This window comes from Orussus abietinus, unplaced genomic scaffold (assembly GCF_000612105.2).
Source record: "Orussus abietinus isolate OABI.00-Male unplaced genomic scaffold, Oabi_2.0 scaffold46, whole genome shotgun sequence".
Lineage (NCBI taxonomy): Eukaryota > Metazoa > Arthropoda > Insecta > Hymenoptera > Orussidae > Orussus > Orussus abietinus.
Genome location: NW_019394349.1, coordinates 658,433 through 678,886, shown reverse-complemented (window position 1 = coordinate 678,886; position 20,454 = coordinate 658,433). Strand labels below are relative to the sequence as shown.

General features: G+C 51.1%; 2 protein-coding genes across 3 annotated transcripts; one reads left to right on the top strand and one right to left on the bottom strand.

Annotated features, from left to right (window-relative positions):
* Positions 1-248: 248 nt before the first annotated feature.
* On the top strand, positions 249-19,164 carry LOC105702146 (titin). Of its 2 annotated transcripts, none has more exons than XM_012429482.2 (14): positions 249-468; positions 9,241-9,476; positions 11,343-11,793; positions 12,021-13,637; positions 13,726-16,079; positions 16,211-16,401; positions 16,510-16,774; positions 16,876-17,097; positions 17,158-17,307; positions 17,398-17,505; positions 17,571-17,723; positions 17,821-17,937; positions 18,006-18,107; positions 18,178-19,164. In XM_012429482.2, the coding sequence occupies exons 2-14, from the start codon at positions 9,351-9,353 to the stop codon at positions 18,304-18,306; spliced, it is 5,985 nt and encodes a 1,994-aa protein (XP_012284905.1). In that variant the 5' UTR covers positions 249-468; positions 9,241-9,350; the 3' UTR covers positions 18,307-19,164. The 2 variants fall into 2 exon arrangements, with proteins under 2 accessions (XP_012284905.1, XP_012284904.1); XM_012429481.2 differs by having other exon boundaries at positions 249-484.
* On the bottom strand, positions 19,020-20,399 carry LOC105702147 (dimethyladenosine transferase 1, mitochondrial). The gene is made up of 3 exons (XM_012429483.2): positions 19,751-20,399; positions 19,530-19,683; positions 19,020-19,457 (listed from the first exon to the last, which is right to left on the bottom strand). Exons 1-3 carry the CDS (start codon positions 20,379-20,381, stop codon positions 19,220-19,222), a joined length of 1,023 nt encoding a protein of 340 aa, XP_012284906.1. The 5' UTR covers positions 20,382-20,399; the 3' UTR covers positions 19,020-19,219.
* Between the last annotated feature and the right edge of the window lie 55 nt (positions 20,400-20,454).

Below are 20,454 nucleotides of genomic sequence, written 5' to 3'. Positions count from 1 at the left end.
GACCGCCTCGGGAGGACTACCGACACCGTTACCGAGGGGAGGACCTCTCGTCGGTCCGCGGCCCTCCCGCGGGAGGCTCGTCGGGAGAGAGGGAGAAGGGAGAGCGGCACCTTTCTCGCGGGTCTCGGCGGTAGGTAGGTAGGTTGCTCGGTTGGTAGGTACACCTCGCGCGGAGGTAAAAGGAGGAGATCGGTGACGTCACTGGTTTATCCGCGAGTGCCGCTAGCCTCTCACTTGGTCGGCGACCGTCGACGCGGACGTTCGGTCGCGAGTTCCCGCGGGAGTGCCGATATTCCTCCTTCGAGTCGCGGTCCTTCCTTAGATCGGTTCCCGATCCGGGCCGCCGGGGATCGATCCCGATCGGAAGTCCGTGCCCGCGAGTGCCAAACGGCAACGACGGATGCGGAGGTGTGCCTACCCTCGACGCGCCCTGGATACCGGTCCGGATGGATTAGCGGCTCGCCGCAGGTAATTGCATGCGAAGGTACGTGCCGTTTAGTCGCGGTCGCCGTAGGTGCGCCGCGGGTCGCCGCCGCGCGCGTGTCCCACTTCGCGGCGGACATTCGGGACGGGGCTTCTCCCCGTGACCCGAGACGGCGCTCGATCCTTTCCTTTTGGATATATCGCCCGTGAACGCCATTACTCGAATGTCCGTCCCCCGGCATGCCGAAGGATGCGACCTAGCGCCCGGTGACGGGTAAAGGGCCACCTTCTGAAACCACCATTTTTTTCATTTTTTTTTCGTTACAAGTGGTTATCGGCAATACGTGGGATGAATTTAGCCGTGACTCGTTTCGCGATCTTTCATCGGGGAAATTTCATGCAAATTTTGCATTGTTTTGTTTATCCGGGTAGTTTATAAAGATGCCTGGGAAATAGGTAAGAGCGAGACGGTCTCTCCCTCTCTCCAGAGAGAGGTGATATCTTCTAGATGTAACCGAATACGTCGCCTTCACCACGGTCGCGGTTTTCGTGAATCCTTTATCTCGCCTCGGTGTAATATTACGGATGCGCCGTAACGCTCGCGGCCCGACCGCGTACACACCTGTCCGCGGAAGTACAATACGCTCTGCGGTTTTGTAAAACGACCGGGATCGGCTAGACCGTCCCGAGATCGGCGTTCCCGCGAAATCGTTCCATTCTCTCTGCCTTGTACGAGCGGCCCGCGAGCGATCGAGGCGGATCGGTCGAACGGTTTCGGACCGACCGATCGAACGATCGATCCGAGCTCGCTCTCTACCGCGCAACGACTTCCAGGCGATGCTTATTACAGTGCCGGGCGATTAAAGACCAGCACTAAGTGGTAAACGACCGAACCAACGGAGATCAACGTCCTCGTAAAATAATCCTATCCCGGAGGAGAGAGCGGGCCCGGAGAAATGAGTACGCTCGGTACACTTATATCTAGGAAATTAGACCAATAGAAATTCCAATGGGCGCTCGCCGACGATTCGTGTATATTCGGATATTCAGATTATCCAATTTTCGCATTTTCATATTTTCACATTTTTTTATTTTCGTACTTTCGCATTTTCATATTTTCATATTTTTGGATTTTCGAATTTTCGCATTTTTCACATTTTCACATTTTCACATTTTCGCATTTTCGAATTTTCGAATTTTCGCATTTTCAAATTTTCGAATTTTCGCATTTTTTAATTTTCGCATTTTCGCATTTTCCTACCTTACGAGGCGTTTTTTCGGATGAATCTAGATGAGAAATTAACGGTAGCACGCAAGACTTGGGAGTCGTATCTTGGTCGGAGTAGGACGAAAAGACGCGTCTTGTTCCGAATAAGGCAGAGAGACAATTCGCGGGTTATTGAAGCAGAACGCAAGTCGAAGCTGAAAAGCACCGTTGGTCGAGTTCGCACCTGCTGGCGCAGGTGCGCTCGCTCTTAGCACATGTGCCCACTAAACGATCCACACTCGAGTGCGCTCAACGGTAGGATGAGCCGGCCGTTGTTAAACGTTACGGTTATTATTGCTACGATATATTACGCTTTATTACCGTGCGACGTTAATTTCGTGAGTAATTCCGGCGACTCGAGGAATCGTTTTGGTTTCGCGGCTTCTCGAGGAGAACGCTCGATTAGGACGCGTGTTAGTTGTAGCAAGGTGCAAAACCGTGCAAATGTCTTGAAAATCAAGAAACTCGTAGCATTGAGTGATTAAGGTATACAGCGAATCTGGATTTCCTTGGACTCTCGATCCAGGGTTTCGCGTCTTCTCGAGGAGAACGCTCGATTAGGACGCGTGTTAGTCGCAGCAAGGTGCGAAACCGTGCGAATGCCCCGAGAATTAAAGTATACGGCGAATCTGGGTTTCCTTGGGCTCTCGACGGTCGGTCTCGCCGGATATAGAGAGCCGGCTCACGATTTCGACGATATCTCTGCGGGTTGGAAAGTGACTCGACCCGACTCGGCGAACGCCGGCGAAGTCGACACTCGATACGCCCGAGGACGAACCTCTCTCCTCGAGATCGGCCCCGAAAAGTGCAGGCCGTAAAGGTGGACGCGCGACTTCGAGGCGATCCTTCGGCGGGATTAATTTTATCGCGGAGTCCGCGACCGCCTCAAGGACCGCCTCGAGAAAGCGGAACGAGGATTCATTGTCTTCGACGTCCTTGCCGGTAGATTTATACGCGATCGTGATTTTCTTCGAGGCGTTTATCGCCGAGTTAATGCCGTTCGAAGCCTCGACTCGTCCCCTACATCGCCACCGATTGCTATTCTAAGCCGTGATTCGGAAAGAAAACGACAGAAGACGAGCAGCGTTCTCCCGATAAGCGAAGCGAATTTTCTGCACCCTTCTCGCCGGGCGAAAAAATCTTGGGATAAATCCAACGGTATCGTCGATCGTCGCTTGTCCACCTGGATCCGAATCTAAGAGCGATCCAAGCATAGGGACGTATTTAATAAATTATTATTAAATATCGAGAGCGGTCCGACGCGACTTCCGCGACCACTGTTCCAGAATCCGTTCGAGCCGCCCGATTTATTCGGGGATCGGAACGTCCGTTAGGTTCCGTTGTTTCCCAGGTTTATCGGAACGGAACGTCTCTCTTTCTCTCGATACCCGAAAGAAACCCGAGGTCGCCATGCCGGCGTCGCCACTTCCGGTGGAAGCCGGAACGGGGGATTGCCGGGGAACGAAGGAGTCAAAGACTCACGTTGCGGAACCGGATGCGAGGAGAGGACGGTCACGGCTTCCGATCTACCTGTTAATCACATTACCGATGTATAATTATTAATTCACCTAGCACCGGGGAAATACGCCTTCTTACTTTCTCTGTATTAAAATCGCACGAAGTCATTTCGACCGTCACGTCGGCCGCGAAAATCCCGAAGTTCATTTTCGTTCGTCCCGCTTCCGTCGAGAAAACCGCGCTCATGGAGACACGCGATTTCGTCGCGGTGGATAAGTGCGGTGCGGATTGCAGCTGACGTTTCCCCCCGTGTACGTTACGTCGCGATTATGACCGAGCGTGACGCGTTGGCACGTAACGTAATCCTGGGAGCACTCGGGTTATAACTCTTTGTCGAGTAAGGCCTCTGCCATTTAGAGAGGAGACTCGCGTCTCTCGAGCGATCGATCGACCGAGCGAGATCGAAAGTGGAGAGCTCGTTTTCGCGGCCTGCCGATTTTTCTCCCTCGCTCTGGCTGCACTTTCGACAGTCCTATCTCTTACTCTAGCTCTAATTTAATCCTATCTTAATTAAGCGACATTATGCATACGCTGGGAGCGCGTTTCACTTTATCTATCTACACCTTAAGCCTTGCCTACGTGGACCTGACATTTTTTTACACTTTGATAAAATTCTCTCCTCTTTTTTCCGTCGCAATTCAATGATACATTTTCTCTTCCCTCGTTCGAGTGGAGCTTTCGAAGGAGATTAAGCTCGGCTCAATGGCGAGTCCCTCGGTCTCCATTTTCTCCACTTTAGGCTTCTGGAAAGTCAAAAGGAACTCGAACTCCGATTTATGCGAGGGGCGTCGCACCTAGGCCGCGAGAGCGCGGACGTGCACCCGATGTCAATGGTCATTAACTTTTCCTTTCGTCGACGCCTCTTCCGATCCCTCCTCGCCGTAGTGGAAAGTCCGAAAGTCCGGTAGATCGCTAACGGAGCCTCGACGAGACCGTTTAGATGGGCGTTCGAGCCGCGACTCATTGTTGTCATACATTGTTCCACATTGACGAGCACTCGTGTCTTCTGTCCTCCACCATCCGCCATATCTGAAAATGCATCCATACTCTTAGTGCACTTTCTCGTATATAATTTCATGCCATAAAAATTCCTTGTTAAAAATTAAAGAAACTTTCATAAGCCATTAAAAGGGAATTTAATTCCATGGCAGGACCTTCCTTGTAATCTAAATCAGTCTTTTATATTCATGGTAAAAAGAACCCCTCAGCCGCCATTTTTATTTTACCTTGGGTCTGCAGGGAAGGTTATAAGTGGGATGGAAATTTAAATTCCTGTCTCGTGTCCCATTTTCAGGGGAATCTACTAGATTCTCGTTGCAGGGCGAATCGCGGCGGTCGACTCGGTCGGGACGTCTAGAGTCATCGGCCGATCATCCGGCGCGTCTCTTCCGCGCATTCCTCGCCGCGCGGAGAGGGGCGGAAGGATCATCGTCCTCGGAGGAACACCGCGGACTGATCGACTGCATCCCTCGAGGTTCCTCGCGCTTTCTCCGGGCTGAAAGTAAAGCGCGCGATAAACGATAACGTCGACACTTGGGGGACCGGATCGCAGAAATCGAATTCGAGGCGTCGAACCGGTCGTTCTCTCGAAGGTTCGATCGACAGGACTCGACCGCGAGGTCGACTCGAACTCTCGAGAACCTCTCGATAACCCCCGCTAATGGTTTAATCGTATGCAAGGCGTGAACGGGAATGCAATTGCCGGAACGCCTGCCAACGCAGCCGTTTACCTACTTTCTTCGAAGGCTCGCGAGATGAACTTTCCGGGGGACGAGGGAGAAAAATATCGGCGACAATCGCTGCTTTGAATGTGGAGCTCGAGCCCTGTCGAGCGGAGATCCAGAATCGATTGTCCCCAGGCTCGATGTCGAGCGATTCGAGGGCTCGTCGGTGGCCGAATGCCGTGCGGGTCTAAACAGGTCCGAGAGGACGAGAACCGGCGACCTCGATGTATCGATCGCGGCCGGATCGACGCCGACCGCGAGAGCGCACCTCGTATAGAATATCTAGGAAATTATATCTACCCGTTGGGTAAACTTGAGACCAGGTTTAACCAATGACTTATTATTCCTACGCCGAGAAAGAAAAATTCATTGAACCATAGATATATTTTCCTAATACAGAGAATTATTTCACTAAGACTTGAATCCAATTTATTCCAAGTCCGAGCGGAATATTCATCGAATGAAGAAAATATTTCTTCGTTTCAAGGAGAGTTCCTTTTCTCGGTTTACGTCGTCCGAGTTGAATTTCGTAAGAAAAATGTATAAAAATACGAATACGAGTTTCCCTGCGGCGAAAACGCGGCGGATTTTCGAGCGTCCCGATTCTGGACGCGAGGTCGCCTCCTTTCTGGCCGATTGCGCAAACGCGCTTCTCGAATGTTCATGTTCCATGGCCGGCGAGGTGGACGCGTGGGTACCGGCGACCGAAAGCGCCATAAAGGTCGATTTATCCGCCTCCGTTCCGTATCGGTTCGGTATCCGTCCCGTACACCGGTGGACGCGAATAGTTTCGCCTCTTACGTGGACGGTACCCTGTCTCCGAGGACGATATTCATGTCGGCCACTGTACACGAGAGGTACCGAACCGATCTGTAACGGACGTTGTAAATCGGCCCTAAAACGTCGCGTCGGCGGAGACCCGTCCAGAGTGGAAAGTCACGTATAAGCCGTTTACATCGCGTGCGCGTCCTATTTATCCGCCGGCTACTCGGCTCGCCGCGGTTCCGTAACTTTTGCGGTTTATGTAACGTCGCCGGTCGGCGTCGCCGTCTTCTTGCCCCGATCTCGGGCCGGGAAAGCGCGGCCCGGTCGGAAATTGGAATCGGCATTCTTTTGCACGGGGGTTCGCCGCCTCGTGTCGCGCTTTCGCTTTCGGCCACTCGGTCGTACGGAGAAAAACGGAGAAAAAGGATTACCTGACCGAAAGGGACCTGTACATGTATACATCGAGGCCTACATCGTATGTAACTGCAAGGAACAATTATTTTCGATTCACTGGATATATCCAAGGAGGAGGACGATAGAGATATATAGGCTGAAACTCCTTTCGGAGGATTTAATTTGAAAAAGTTCGTTACCGTGATGCGGGCTCCTTCGAGACATTTTTCTCGGAGTGGTTTACCTTCTATGGAAACGCGCTCTCCTGGCTCGGGGAGGAAAATGAAGAAAGCGATCCCGACGGAACCCTCGATGCCTATCCACCGTGCTAACCGACTTGAGGGCGATCGATAACGCCGGAAAAGAAAAATAGGAGGGAAGAACCGCCAAGAAGCGGCGATCTTGCGATTGCGAAATCGGGGACTCGCAAGAGTGCCGCCGCCACGCGGCGCGATTCCGCTTTCTCGAGCTGCGCGCGCACGAGTGGCGAACGCAAGTCGCCTCCCCTGAGAAATCTAAGGTTATGGTGTAGGCATAGAACGGTGGGAAAAGGCGCTAATGTTAACCGGCTCAATCGATACTGTCGAATAATATTCCGGATGCGCGGTAAATTCCAGGTAAATTCAAATAAATCCGCTTGTAATTTAGAAACTGGTCCGACCCGTTCCTTTTCTTATCCTTTTTGAAATAACTGACTTCCCGGTGGAATTTAAATCCACGCAACGCGATACGCGGAGTAGGATTGATGTTTCTAGATTTTTTGGATAGACCGTTATCGCGGTCGTGGGTGAAACGCGAATCGGAAGCGCTTATCGAGCGATTATCTCGCCTTTTCCGTTTCGCAAAGCGGAAAAGCGCAACCTGGGACGAAGGGGGAGACGAGATTTCTCGGAAAACGGATGCGAGGTGCGAGACGGACCATTGGGAAACGAGGGAGAGAAACGGTGGAAGGAGTTTCGCGGGAATCGCCGACGTGGCCAGCGCGCCCTGCCCTATCGGGGTTATCTCGCTCGATTGTCTCGGCATCTCCGATTGTCTCGAACGCGCGAGCTGTAACCGATTTCGATCTAACGATAGTTACGTCGAGAGACTACTTTCGCTCCTTGCTTTTCGGCCGACTTGCCGGACTTCCTCTATCGTGTTTTGTAATTAACTACCGAGTTTAACCATTTTTCATTTCGCGCATCCAAAATGGCGGATCTACCCAAGCAGCGGCCAGAGGGCAAAAATCACGAAAATTGATATCCGCGGTCTATCCATATTTATCCTTATTAAAAAATTATTACCGCCCTCCCTGGACTCGGTATATAATAAACGATAAGCCTAGAATCAACAAAATATTTCTTTGATACCATTCGAAAGGGTTTTTTCTTTTTTTCTTTAAAATCCGCGATACGGAACGGATCCGGTCCCGTATTCCGCCGACCGATCGGCCCGTTCCGGCAGAGGGTCCGACCCTGGAGAGCCATCGGCCGTGAAATTGCGTCAACCGTTCGCCGCGGGAGACGGCGGGAGAGGAACCGTTATCGGAGCGTCCTAACCGCGCTCGCGATCGGTTCCACTTTGGCGAAATGGAGGTCAGGAGGCGGGAGCGGCGCGACTCAGCCTTGGGTCCAACCTTAACGGTTGTTTTAGAGGAAGATCGATCGGCGGTGCATCGCGACGCGCGCCGGCTCGTAATCGGTACTCGTTGACCAGGGATTAGGATGCGCCAGAATGCGCGAGGACTTCCTCGGACGGGAATGCCCTAATGCGGCGGCGCGCGCCGCTCTAACGGGATCGACCAATCAGCGGGCTCCGATACTGCTCGCGACCCCAGCGCCGCCAAGCGGACGCCGACGGAACAGGACGCGACCTATCCGAACGTCGACCGCCATCCATTGATAGATCCATACATAGAATACGTAAATAAGCGATATATATATATATTTTTTTTTCCATACATACCCTGAGAAAACAAAAATTTCATCGAACCAAAGAAGTGTCTCGTTGAAAAATAGAAATTGCAACGCGAGATGTGGGATAAATTACTTTTTCTTTCCCTAGATTCTTCACGTGGACTTTAATTTGTCGGAATTACAGGGATATGTATCCTACGTCCGTGGGATGTCGTATTCTTTCCTGTACTTATGAGATTAAGAACGAGATTAAGCAGAGCTTAATTCTCACGTCTGAGTGAAAGCGTCGAAGTGTTGGCCCGAATTTTCGTGGATTCTCACGGTGGAGGTGCCGCTTGGAATTTTTTTTTCCTCTCGGTTTTAATTCCAATTAATGGCGTAATGTATTCATTGTCTGTCTAGGGGTTCGAATAAATAGAGGTCACTTTTTAAATCGACGTCATTCGCCGCGAGAGAAGTCATGCCGGCTGCGCCGAGGAATTTAATGCCTCGAAGTAGGTGGAGGCTGTTTATAAAACAAGTAGGAACAACACGTCCCGTGTCCCGTTTCGATAGTTTCCTCGTCCCTCGGGCGGAGTGACACCGTGAAAACGAACAGGTGCATTAAGCATAGGCATATGTTTATTCTGGTGTAAAGGGAGCGACAGATACCGGCGAACGGTCGCTGTGTGGCAATGCCGAAAAGGATTAAATAAAGGGAGAACCTCGAAAAGGAGGACCGAGAGGCCTTTCACTTTTAGCTACTAAGCTTTTCCTTTTCTACTCCAGATTAAATGCAAATTCCCGCGGTTTTTGCTCTACCGAGGAATTTTAACAGCCATTTTTATGCGAATTCCTCGGCCGGACGTTAGTCTCTTTCGGACCGCTTTATCGGGCACTTGCCGTCCTAGCCCTCGCTCAGATCATTGCCCCAAAGAGCTAAAAAACACTAAACCACACTTTAGCAAAGGACATGCCTCATAAAAAATTCCCCCCTACCCTGCAGTAAGAAAGAAACATTGTAATAAAATGTCGCAATAAATGAAACGGAAATATTTATGTAGAAAAAAAAAAAGTGTCGCTCTTCCATATCGATTTTTCTTGTCACGATCGAGTATTATTATTTTTCTTTTTATCGAGTTCGGGAGGATAAGGGTCGTTTTCAGAGACTTGTCGAATATCCATTGGGAAAATTCACGTGGTGAACTTTTAAAAATGGAGTCTAATCGCGTCCTTAGTTACGGTGATAACGAGTTATCGCGGTTTTTTTCAGGGACCTCCGTCACGACCCGGCTACCATGATACAGGGCGAGCCGCGGAACAGGGCACGAAGGAGTCCCCCAGGGGCCGGAACGACCACCTCGACGTCATCTCGGTCCGGAAATGACTGTGACGAGCGTGGCCATAGGCCCGGATAGCCTCGTCGCAGCCCAAGCGATGCTCGCCCCGAAGAGTCGACGCCTGCAGGAGGGGATCGCTTCGGACTCGACGCTGCCCGTTCCTCGAGACGTAAGATGCATTTCTCCCCTATTCGTCTTATCGATAATATCAATCCACCCTAATCATTAATTCCCCTCGGTTACCGCCACCGATTTTGACAAGGACCCCACACGTCGAATCGTCCAAATGTTTATAAAACTTTTCGCCAAACTGAGTGCACCATTTGAAACTTCATCCCGTGACCACGTAGGCCTTAAGGAACGTCCTGAAACTGATGGGATTTCATAGAAAAAATTTTTTTTTATTCATCCCTTCATCTGGGAGAATTTTTTTTCCATTTTTAATCAGTCATTTTCGCGAGTCTCGGGACGTTCCTTAGGGCCTTGGTAAGTTTCGAGCGATTCGGCGGGAACGGTTTGGGGAAATGTTAAAATTGATTCTACGCCGATTTTATATCGCCTTAACCGGATCGAAGGATGCGATCGGAGATCCTCGTGTCGAGGAAGCGACCAGTGGCCGTAATAGGTTATGCCGTGATTCGCGGGAGAAAAAAGGAATCGAGGAGACTAAACGGTCATCGTCGAGCCTGAATTAACTTCCTCGTGCGCAGGTACGGTCTCGCTCCCTCTTACTCGATTTCGCGCGGCACCTCTCGTCTTTCTACTTTTACCCGAGAGGTGGACTCTTACTCCTCTCTTTATCTCTCTCCCGAGCGAGGGAGAGAGACCAACACCTTTTCCGTCGTTCTCGAGAAAGCATCGAAGTGGCTCGCGGCATCGGAGTGCCCTATTTCCCCTACTCGCCAGTCTCCATTACGATCGACCGATCGACTTCCCGGGCTTTGAACATTTTCTCGAATCCACCCGAGAATCGATCCGATCGTCTCGTGCGTTCCTGGGTTCGCTCGTGCTAAAAAACAGAAACCCCAATTTTTTCTTATACATCCTCTTTATACAGGATTTTTGGATTCCGTGTGAAAAAAAAAATGGAAATTCAGGAGGATCGAGGCCTGGACAACCACGTGGGATTTCGAAAGATTCCGTGCCCTCGGTTTGGAGAAAAGTTTCATAAACTCCACTTTCGTAAGATCGAAGATGGCCGAAATACGTATTTCGGTGCCGAGAGTGAAATTTGATTGGAAAATTTAATGGAAATTTTTTCTCTCCCGATCTTCGGCTTCTCGATCGACTCCTCTCTCTCCTGCTCTCGATTCCTCGTCGAATATCAAGAGACTACTTATTCCTGCCTCGCCTCGCCGGTCCAGCGTCGGGAAAGCATGACGATCGTACAGCTCGACGCGTCGCGTCGCCGGGCACCGCGACGACCGGTATCGACGGAATATTTCGCCACAGCCTCCGGCTCGGTTTGCCGAACCGGTGCTCCTAGGTCGACGTCGTAGCCGAAGCGAGACAGACCTCGAGACGACGGGGAGAGAGAGAGGGAGAGAGACGTTTCGCCTTTTTGCGGGGACGGAATGCCGGGGGCAAAAACCGGCGATTTGTTCTCCGCGGCGGAGAGATGGATTTCGGTCTTAATCTCTCGAGATCTCGATCGATCCGCCCGACTTCGGCCACTTTCCCTGACTCCTCGAGTTTCCCCTCCTTTCTGACGAATTATTCCTCCCGGAATAATTTCTTAAAGGTTTCCCTTGATACCCGATCCGACGGGTACACCTACTTCCTGCTCGGTTTTTTTCCGCCCGGTTTCTCGCGAGTGGACTCGCCCGACCTGGCGAAGTCGCCTCGTGGATGACGTGAAAGGACTAAAATTCAATTTACCAGCGCCAGCAGAGGACGGGAATACTTTTCTCCTCACCCTGGCCTGCGATGAAAATGTCATCCAACCAAGGAAGAGTTATTCAATAAATTAAGAAAATCTTATTTTGGTTCAAGATGACGTTTAGATGTATTAATGGAATTTTTCTCGATTCCCCAGGGCTACGACGCGCCGGCGAGCAAGAGCAAGAAGTCCTGGAGCGTGCGACTGCGACTATGTCGACCGAGCCAGGGTCAGTATCGAGGACGAGAGGTGCAGGAGGACCGCCAACAAGGACCCGATTCCGGAAGGTCCTGGGGCACCAGAACCGTGAGCGCGGGTTCCGGTCTGCCCTGGACATCGCACCCATGGATCTATGGGAGTGTCCGAGGTGGATCGGCGTTGGTGCCCATGGTACCGATGCCGGTACCAGGACCAACCGCCCCTGCAGGATCTCCCTTGGCAGGCGCGCCGGTCTTGGTGGTCTGCTCCTGTCCAGAATTCCTCAACGGGACGGCCAGGAAACTCGGAAACTGCAGGAAATGCGGAGGACACCGACTGGCCGGTCTCCCCTTCGGAGGAACCTGCAGAGTTCCTTCCTCGAACGCGCGGTCCAGGCCCAGTCTCGCGGGTACGCGTTCCTCTTTAAAAATCTACGGATAATTTTTTATAAACTAAATCCTAGCGATACGTCGATATAATTAATTCCCATCATGCCGCAGGATCCAATTAAATTAACTCGCATAATTCTCAGTCAGTTAAATTGATACAGCTCTGTGCAGTTTCGTTATTGAGTGCGTAGTTATAATTGTTAATTTTACAGAGAATAGAAGGAAAAAATGACATCGTTTCTTACAGGTATGTTCCGCCCACCTGCTGACGACCCCTACGACCTGGTGCGACGCGGTCGCCTGATAGAGCCGAAATCTCGAGCAAGAAGCATATCTCCTCGTCGACGATCATCCTTAAAAGACTCGAGAAGTCGGAGCATGGCAAGGAACGCGTCCTACACGTCCGAGGGAACGTCGCCGACGACGGAGTGGTGCGACTCCGAGGACAACGACGGGGGAGACGACGAAGGCGACGACGTCGGTTCGCGCCCTCGCCTGGAAAACCATCGGCAGGACTCGATGGAGTCCTGGAGAACGGCCACGCCGGATGCGAGCGAGGAATCGAGCAAGACGAAACGCGAAGCGTCCGAGATGGCGATGTTGATGTCGACGACGACGTCGGGGGGTCCGGATGCGAGGAAGCCGAAGACGAACGGCTCGGTGGATTTAAGGAGAAGCATCCTGGAGTGCGACATCAACCCCTACCTGCTGGTGAAGAAGGGGCCCGAGGGTAGCGACGTGGACGACTCGAGCGACGGGTTGTCCGACAACGCCTTGGAGCTGGACGAGCCTCCCTCGAGGATCTTCGACCCTAGGAAGATCAAGTCCATCGAGAGAGTCCCCGCCGGGAAGGCGGTGGCCGCCATCGGTGGACAGAGGATCAGGCTCTTCAGCGAGCACAAGAACCTCGGCAAGGGGGACGACTCTTCCATCGACGGGAAAAGCGACGAGGAGGCGGAGAAGAGGGCGAGGAGGGAGGAGGAACCGTCAGAGACCGACGTGGGAAACGAGATGGAGAGTGAGGAGAGCTGGGAAACGATCGGCGACGAGGAGCAAGAGGAACGGAGGAAGCCACCCGACCGTGAACGACTAAAGGGAAAGGAGATCGGAAGGAAGGAAGAATACCAGAGAGAATCGCGCCTGGGGAACTCGACATGCAAAGTGTCACCCACCAGGCCGCCCAGGAAGCCGAAGGAGGCCCGCGTCGTCACCCTGAAAAGCATCCTGAAGACCGACAAGATGGAGGGCAAGAGGAAGAGCGTGCTCTTCAACGTCGATAACGTGATTTTCGCCCCGAAGAAGCCGAGTCGAGAGGAGGATAGAGAATCCTTCTCGGGGTTGAAATTCCCCAGGAGTCGCTTAGCATCTCCGGACCAAGGACAAGAGGAGCAAGGGGATCTTGAAGTTTCGAAGGAGCCGGAAAGGCCGACCTTCATCTCGGTACCGAATATCAGGGACCCTGACATTGGGAAGAGATACGACGCGAAGAATCCATCCGAACGAGTTATCAAGATCGACAAGTTCCTGCCAGCTGGGAGGGCCAGGGTGAGGGAAGAGCAGAACAAGTCCACGCAGCAAGGACGATCTCTGCGGGATGATACGTCTTCAGGGTCGCTCGTTAAGAGGAGGTCCAGCTCGAACGGGACTCTTCGAGTTGCGGCGACCCTAGAGAAGAAACCGACGCCGTCGATTTACATCTCCAGGACGGGCACCGCGACGAGAACCGCTCCGGAACCGCCGGTTAGGTCGGACAGCGGACGTGGAACTGGGAAGGTTACTTCCGAGACCATGCCCAGCGAGATCAAAAGTGCCGATCCTGGGGAAAAGACTACTCTTCAAGGACATCAAGTCCCCAGCCTCGAAGGTAACCCCTGTAATTTATATTCCATCTCAATTAAATTTTTTTTTCTCTTCCTGTAATCGATAAATAGCATCACTCTTCACCTCCTCAGGTTCTCCCGGCAAGCTGGCCCTGAAGAGGAGCTCGAGTGACCGGATTGCGAGGAATGTGGAGCAGCCTTGCAAGGACACCGCCTCGATGCAGGATAACGTGCAGTCGAGCCTCTCGAAACAGGCGCCTTGGAATTCTCGGAATTTCAGGAAGGAATCTGAAGAGAGAACAGAGGACCCGAAGAGCGCCAACCACGAAGACTCGAGCGGACACGTGGAGGAAGCGATCGTAGCAAATCCTCGAACGAAACCGGAAGAGAACAAGAGGAGAGAGGAAGAAACGTCAGATTTCTTTCAAATCCTTGAAAAGGAACCTGAAGTGGTACCACCTTCGCCGACGCTGTCGCGGTCTCCGTCCACCTTGAGTTCCTGTACCTCGTCTTCGGCTATTCCAGACGACGTGGAAACGAAAACGTCCACGAGTCGCTTGCCGATAGGCAGAAGAACACCTTCGCCGACGGTGATGGAGTTACCGTCGATCGACACCGCGGTTGTTCGATCAAACGCGGAGCACTTTCCGAGGATGAGACCCACCAGTTGGTCACCTCCTCCTGGGAGGGACCGGAGGTCGATCATCCAGAGCAACACCACCGAGTCTTTTAATAAACACCCCGGCATGGCGCCGCCTCGTTGGAGGAGGCAAACACGGCTGAATCGCCAGAATGAGGAGACACTGGTAGATGCTGAAGAACCGAGGTCCTTTGGGGGGTCCAGGATAGCGATAGGCAACCTGGATGGGACTACAAGGGAGGACAACGTCTGCAAGATCACAGTCAGTCCCCCGGCCCAGCCAGCTCTGGTTCATCACCTGAGAATTGGACCTGGTGACACCTTGAAGAGTCGCCACAACGAGGGGGAACGCCGCACCTCGATCATGATCAGCGCCGATCGAGGCAACCCTACGGATGCCGGGAATGCGAACAAAGTCACCATCAGCGTGGGTGGAGAAGACAGTCCTTGCAACCCTACGGTCATCTCGGTGAACTCCGACCCCACCTCCGTCCCCAGAGTCCGGAGCTTCTCAGAGAGCAACCGCACCCTGGTCATTCTCGAGAACTACAGATCCAACATAGTGGTCCAGTCGACGGCGGTGGATGCCGAGGAGAAAGGGGTCGAGAAATCCCTGAAGACGTGCTCCGTGTCGGTGGACTCCTCCTCGACCTCGAGGATGAGCGTCAAAAAAATCGATGAGAATGGAAATGCCGATTGCAACGAAGAAGAAGATAAGGTTAAGGTTAAAGAGGAAGACGATGAGGAGGGGTCTGGGAGGGAAAGCGCGACAAGGGATGCGAGCGACGAAGTCGTCGAAGGGCCGAAGGAAGACAAGAGGGAGGGTCGAGTGCTGCCCTCGAAGAGGAAGAGGAAAAGGCGACGGAGGAGACGGAAGCAGAGAGACAAGGGTCGGAAGCAGGAGGACGAAGACGAGGACGAGGACGAGGACGAAGATGAAAAAGAAGAGGAAGGCATCGCGGACGTGGATTGCCACAGCGAAGAGGAGGAGGAGTCCTCGGCGGAGATCCTGAAGAGATGCGCCGCACTCTCGAAAGAAGCCGCCATTTCTAAACTGCTGGAGGACTCGCTTCGCAAGGCCAGGATGAACGGTGAGATCCTGAACGACAGCAGCGAGGAGGCCATCCTGGAGATCCTGAAGCAGACCCTGTTGAAGTCGGAGTCCCAGAACACCAGGATCACGGCTTCTCAGGACGCGTCCGAGAAAGGACTTCCCGACGAGAGCCTCTTCCGCGAGGAAAATCCTTACGAGATCATCAAGGAGCCCATTTACGAGGAAATTCCCGACGAGCCCCCTCCCTTGCCCCTGAGTCCTCCACCCGTGGAGGACCGCTTCAGGGACAGGATCTTCCTCGAGGACGAGGCCCCGGGAACGAGAACTTCTTATTATTCCGAGATCGACAATGGCCAGTTCCTCGAGTCTTATTTCCCGAGCACTCTTCTTGCAAAGGGGACGGACCTGGTTACGACTTCCTACAAGTCCGACGTCTCCGAGAACCTGACAAAGCCCAGGTCAACGGATTCCTCAACGGAGCGGAATCTGTCGGCCAAGTTCGAGCTCCTCAACTTCCTGATCGACAACAAAGTCGAAAAGGACTCGTCTCCTCCGGCCGAGGACGAAGAGGCCGACGAAGGGGACGACCGCGTAGAGACCGAGAACGAGCAGGGCGAAGCCGAGGAGGAGGAGGAAGACGCCGAGGGCATCCTGGAAGCTCTATACGAGAGAAAGGAGACCACCAACCTTGGGAATCTCAACTTGAATTACAAGAACTTGCACGTCTCCAGCGTTTCCGACAGCAGTGAGGAGAACTCCTTCGCCCTTGCCAAGACTGGGGACACTTCGAAGGTGGGAATTAATTAAGATATTGTACCTAAATTAAGGCGATAATATTCTACAGGATTTCAATTATTTTGTAACGCGAATATCCATCCAATGAACGTTCATACTGGGATCTGATACATTATTACTCATTGTAGAAACGAAATGTGGACATCGAACGTACCGACAGCGGAGTAGGATCCGAGAGTAGCCAAGCTAGTAGTACCAGAGGTGACCTGGCCAGACGTCGAAGAACGGGATGTTCCACGATTGGTCCACCGACGACTTCCGTCAACTCGAAGCTCTGCGAAGATTGCGAGCAGCGTCTCGAGCCCCTCGTAACAGAAAGGTGAATTAAAGTCATAGTCATAAGAGATCACGCATTCAACTTGTAATAAGGTATAATATCCGGCTCGATGCACGCCAGACTTCCGGGTAAAATTCCATTCCCTTCCAGCGGCGTCGTCTACGCGCCCTTCGTCTGCCGGAAGTGCTCGAAGAAGCGCGCAGAAAGGAAGGAGATCATCACCGAGATCGTAGAGACGGAGCACAAGTACGGCAGGGACCTGCAGATCATCCTCGAGGAGTTCTACCGACCCATGCTGAGAGCCGGGCTGCTGACCAGGGAACAACTCTCCGCCATCTTCCTGAACGTCGAAGAACTCCAGGAACACAACGTCGTCCTCGCTCGGAAATTGAAAACTGCCGTCGAGCTTGCCCAGGTCCGCCAAAACTGCCTCCTGGAATTTAAATCGATCGATTAATTAGATTAAATAAATTGTACCGATTGGATCCGTTATTTATGAAGCGCCCTTTTACCTAGGAATCCGGAGACGAGGATTTAGTCACGGTGGACGTCGGCGAGATCTTCCTCGAGTCTGAAAAAATGTTTCGGGCATTCGAGAGGTACTGCACTCGCCAGGGCAACGCGAGCTTGTTGCTGCAGAACCTGGAGAAGGAGAAGGAATTGCTGAGGATATTCCTCCGGGTGTCCCAGATGGAGAACGCCGTCCTCCGCAGGATGAACTTGAACTCCTTCCTCATGGTAAGCGGGAGGGATTGGTTTTAGGAAAGACAAACGTTAATAATTTTCATTGTTCGATAGGTACCTGTACAAAGAGTAACCAAATACCCTCTGCTGCTGGCCCGCCTCTCGAAAACGACGCCGCTGGTCAGGTCGGATATTCAAGAGGCAAGGAAGAGGCTGAAGCAGGCTCAGGCAAACGTCGAGATGCACCTGGAGCACATGAATGCCGTAAGCGTAACGACCCGTTAAATCGATCACGGAGAGGTATGCAGCCCCGTATATATTTTTATTAACTTCAATGCATTCCGACAAAATCAGATAGCGAAAGACGTGACGTCCACCAAACTGTGGCGGAGGATATCCATTATTCAGCACAACAAACGGTCCGCCGAGGAGCAGGACACGGTGAACATTAAACTTAGAAGGGTGGGTACCGATGCGATCCGCATTTTTTATCAATCGCCGGCCTCTCTAAATACATTTTGTAACAGATGGCGGTTCGCATCCTGGAGTGGGACCACGAAGAAGCCAGGTTCGTCCTCGAAGGACGACTTCTAGTTGCTCAACCTACGGATAATAATTGGCGACGAGGACGCACCGTCAAGCTCGTCCCGGTTATCGCGATGCTCGTTGTCAATGGAAAAGTGAGTCCGTAGAAAGTGTAGAAAAATGTAAACTCCACATTTAAACGACTGGTCAAGGACCTAGTAGGTACTAACGCTATCTCGCCGACCTTTGCAGCCAAATCCTGCCCTGCTCGACTCGGCCGAGGAGACTATTCTTCCCAAACAATTCGGAGTCAAAGAAGCGACCTTACTCCTGGTGAAAGAAAAAATCGGCCGATACTCGTTACTGAGGGTAAGTTCGAACATGGGGAGCTTAGGAAGTCGTTCGACTTGAGTAACGCTTCGGGTCATGATCAACAGGAGCCGCTTTGCCTGGACAGGTGTATCGTTTGCTGCGAGACCGACCTCGAGGACTACTTCGAGATACAGGAGCTGTCCTCGAAGGAGACGTTCATCTTCAAGGTGCGTACATGGAGTCGGTTACAAAGTACCCGCTGTTCGAATTGACGATCGAGATTTCGTTTTTTTTAAGGCCGACGACGAAGCCAAGACGAAGAGGTGGTGCAGGACGCTTCAGGTTCACGCTCAGTCGCTCGGCGCTTGGCGTCGTCGACGTGGAGCCTTACCGAATATCATGATTTGCGGCATCGCTAGGCACTAGTCAGCGAATTTTGACAAATGCTCCGGAAACGAGGGAAAGGTGCCTCGGTTTCCACGAGCAATTATTTCCGTCCTAGCGCTCGAACGAGGTTTTCGGGCGTGGCTTTAGGCACGCATTTGTATAGACATTTGTGCAACGGTGATCGCAACGCGACACGTAGGACAACGACGATGACGGTAATGGTACCATAGGTGATAGTAATATATGCGTACGTTAGACATGGGAGAGATAAAAGCCGTCGCGTTAGCCTCGAAAGGAAGAGTAGCTGTGATATCGGTCGATATACTGGGAGTTCGCAACTAATGTTAGGTAAGGGTCTTCTAAATGTGCATTTTTTATGGACGCGATAGTTCCCTTCCCGTATCTTTTTTTTCTCCTAGAAATCTGAGATACGTGGCAAGGATTTCTCCATAACGCCGGAAATGGGGCAATGGTTTTTAAGATTAAAAACGTGATGAAATTATATGGATAACTGGCGCCATCGCGTGACCAGTTGGGGTAATTCCGAGCGTACACGCTTTTCCGTCCTTCCTGCTCTACGAGGGCGCGATTGTAAAAAGGATTAACAGTATTTTTCGCATCGTTAACATTATCGTACGATTAGCAACTCGCGTATATTTATGTGTATGTACGTAACTAAGCAGGAATTAGATCGAGGTGGTTCCGAATTACAACGTACGAATGTTATGTACAAGAGTATACGTGTGGATGTATACGTTATACCGCATTTTATTTAAGCTTTAATCTGTTGTACATACACACGTTTACACCGAGCTCGTACGGCTCTACGCGCATTGAAACCACTACCATACTAAAGTGTGACAGAGCTTACGTTTTAATAAAAACAAGAAAACGATACTCCGTACAGTAATATCCAGTTACGTATCAAAACATGACAAATTTGATTGCATCTCTACGCCACCGCTTCTATCTGGATATTTTTTGCCAAGCTCGACGGTAAAACGCAGTGACTGCTTCTGTAATCGTACAACTTAATTTCGGGATGCTTCTCTGTAAGATATATGTACGCTGTACAAAGCTTATCCATATCCTTAATTGATAATTGAAACGGCCGAGTAGTTGGATCTAGATCGGAGAGTTTAAACATTAGTGCAGCCAGCATCTCTCGGTTGTCCGGAGGGAATAGAGTCCTGGAAGAATGACTATTTAATTTGTGTTCGATGTTAATTAGATTTTTTTTCATGTACGTATAGTATGCCTACCCAATGCTCTTAATACAGTACTTCTGACGAAAACTAAAAATGTGACGGACAACTTTCTCAAAAAGTTGAAAATTATGGGCTGTAAGAGGATGGACCAATGGGGTGAACGTTACTACTCCTACGTCAACGTCTGGCTTTGGTACAAATGCTCTTCCTACAAATAAAATCTTAATGTTAAATTTTACAAATTTCAAATTATAAGCGCAGTGAGTTTAACTTACCAGGAATGACAAATTCCAGATGTGGCTTTGTCCAAGCTTGAGCCATCATGGAAAGTCGACATCTTTGATCTTCACAAGGTTCGGCTACTAAGCGTTCTGCCACCTCTTTTTGAAAAGTCAAAGTAAGACGAGCTCTGCCCATAGACCATGCTCCATTTCTTTCCGATATGTCCTTCAGCCATTTTATAATAAGTGGTGTTGAAATATTAAATGGGAGGTTGCCAATGATATACATCTTTGGACAAATGTCATCCCATTGTCTTTTTTCATCTTCTGAGAATACGTTTGCCATGTTTATGGATCTGATATCATCCAGCTTAATATCCATCTTCCCTCCAATAGTTGAAAATGTATCGGCTAACATTTCTAGCGTTGGCATAAACCTTTCATCCTTTTCTACCACAACTAGTCTTTTCGGCTGCCTTTTAATGATGCATCGAGTCAGCCCTCCAGGTCCTGGTCCAACTTCCAATACTTGTGCATTGTTTAACTTACCCGCAACTTTTACAATTTTATCGCACAAACGGTTATCCATCAAAAAATTTTGAGACAGCTGCTTAATAGCTCTTATTCGGTAAAGTTTTACCAAATCACGTACCGATGGAAGAGGTGGTATTCTTAACGCACTCATTATTTCTTTTCCTTTGGAACACCGTACTAAGGATAAAGTTATATTCTTGCAATGTCCTTGTTCGATATAGTCA

What these genes read in the sequence shown, in the direction of transcription:
- LOC105702147 (XM_012429483.2), bottom strand. Translation starts at nt 20,381, where the DNA reads ATGAGTGCGTTAAGAATACCACCTCTTCCATCGGTACGTGATTTGGTA. An exon ending in TCTGGAATTTGTCATTCCTG is followed by an intron (nt 19,684 to 19,750) that starts GTAAGTTAAACT and finishes TTTTATTTGTAG; the next exon opens with GAAGAGCATTTGTACCAAAG. An exon ending in TACTGTATTAAGAGCATTGG is followed by an intron (nt 19,458 to 19,529) that starts GTAGGCATACTA and finishes TCATTCTTCCAG; the next exon opens with GACTCTATTCCCTCCGGACA.
- LOC105702146 (XM_012429482.2), top strand. Translation starts at nt 9,351, where the DNA reads ATGACTGTGACGAGCGTGGCCATAGGCCCGGATAGCCTCGTCGCAGCC. An exon ending in ACCTGGAGCACATGAATGCC is followed by an intron (nt 17,308 to 17,397) that starts GTAAGCGTAACG and finishes CGACAAAATCAG; the next exon opens with ATAGCGAAAGACGTGACGTC. An exon ending in TGCTCGTTGTCAATGGAAAA is followed by an intron (nt 17,724 to 17,820) that starts GTGAGTCCGTAG and finishes CGACCTTTGCAG; the next exon opens with CCAAATCCTGCCCTGCTCGA.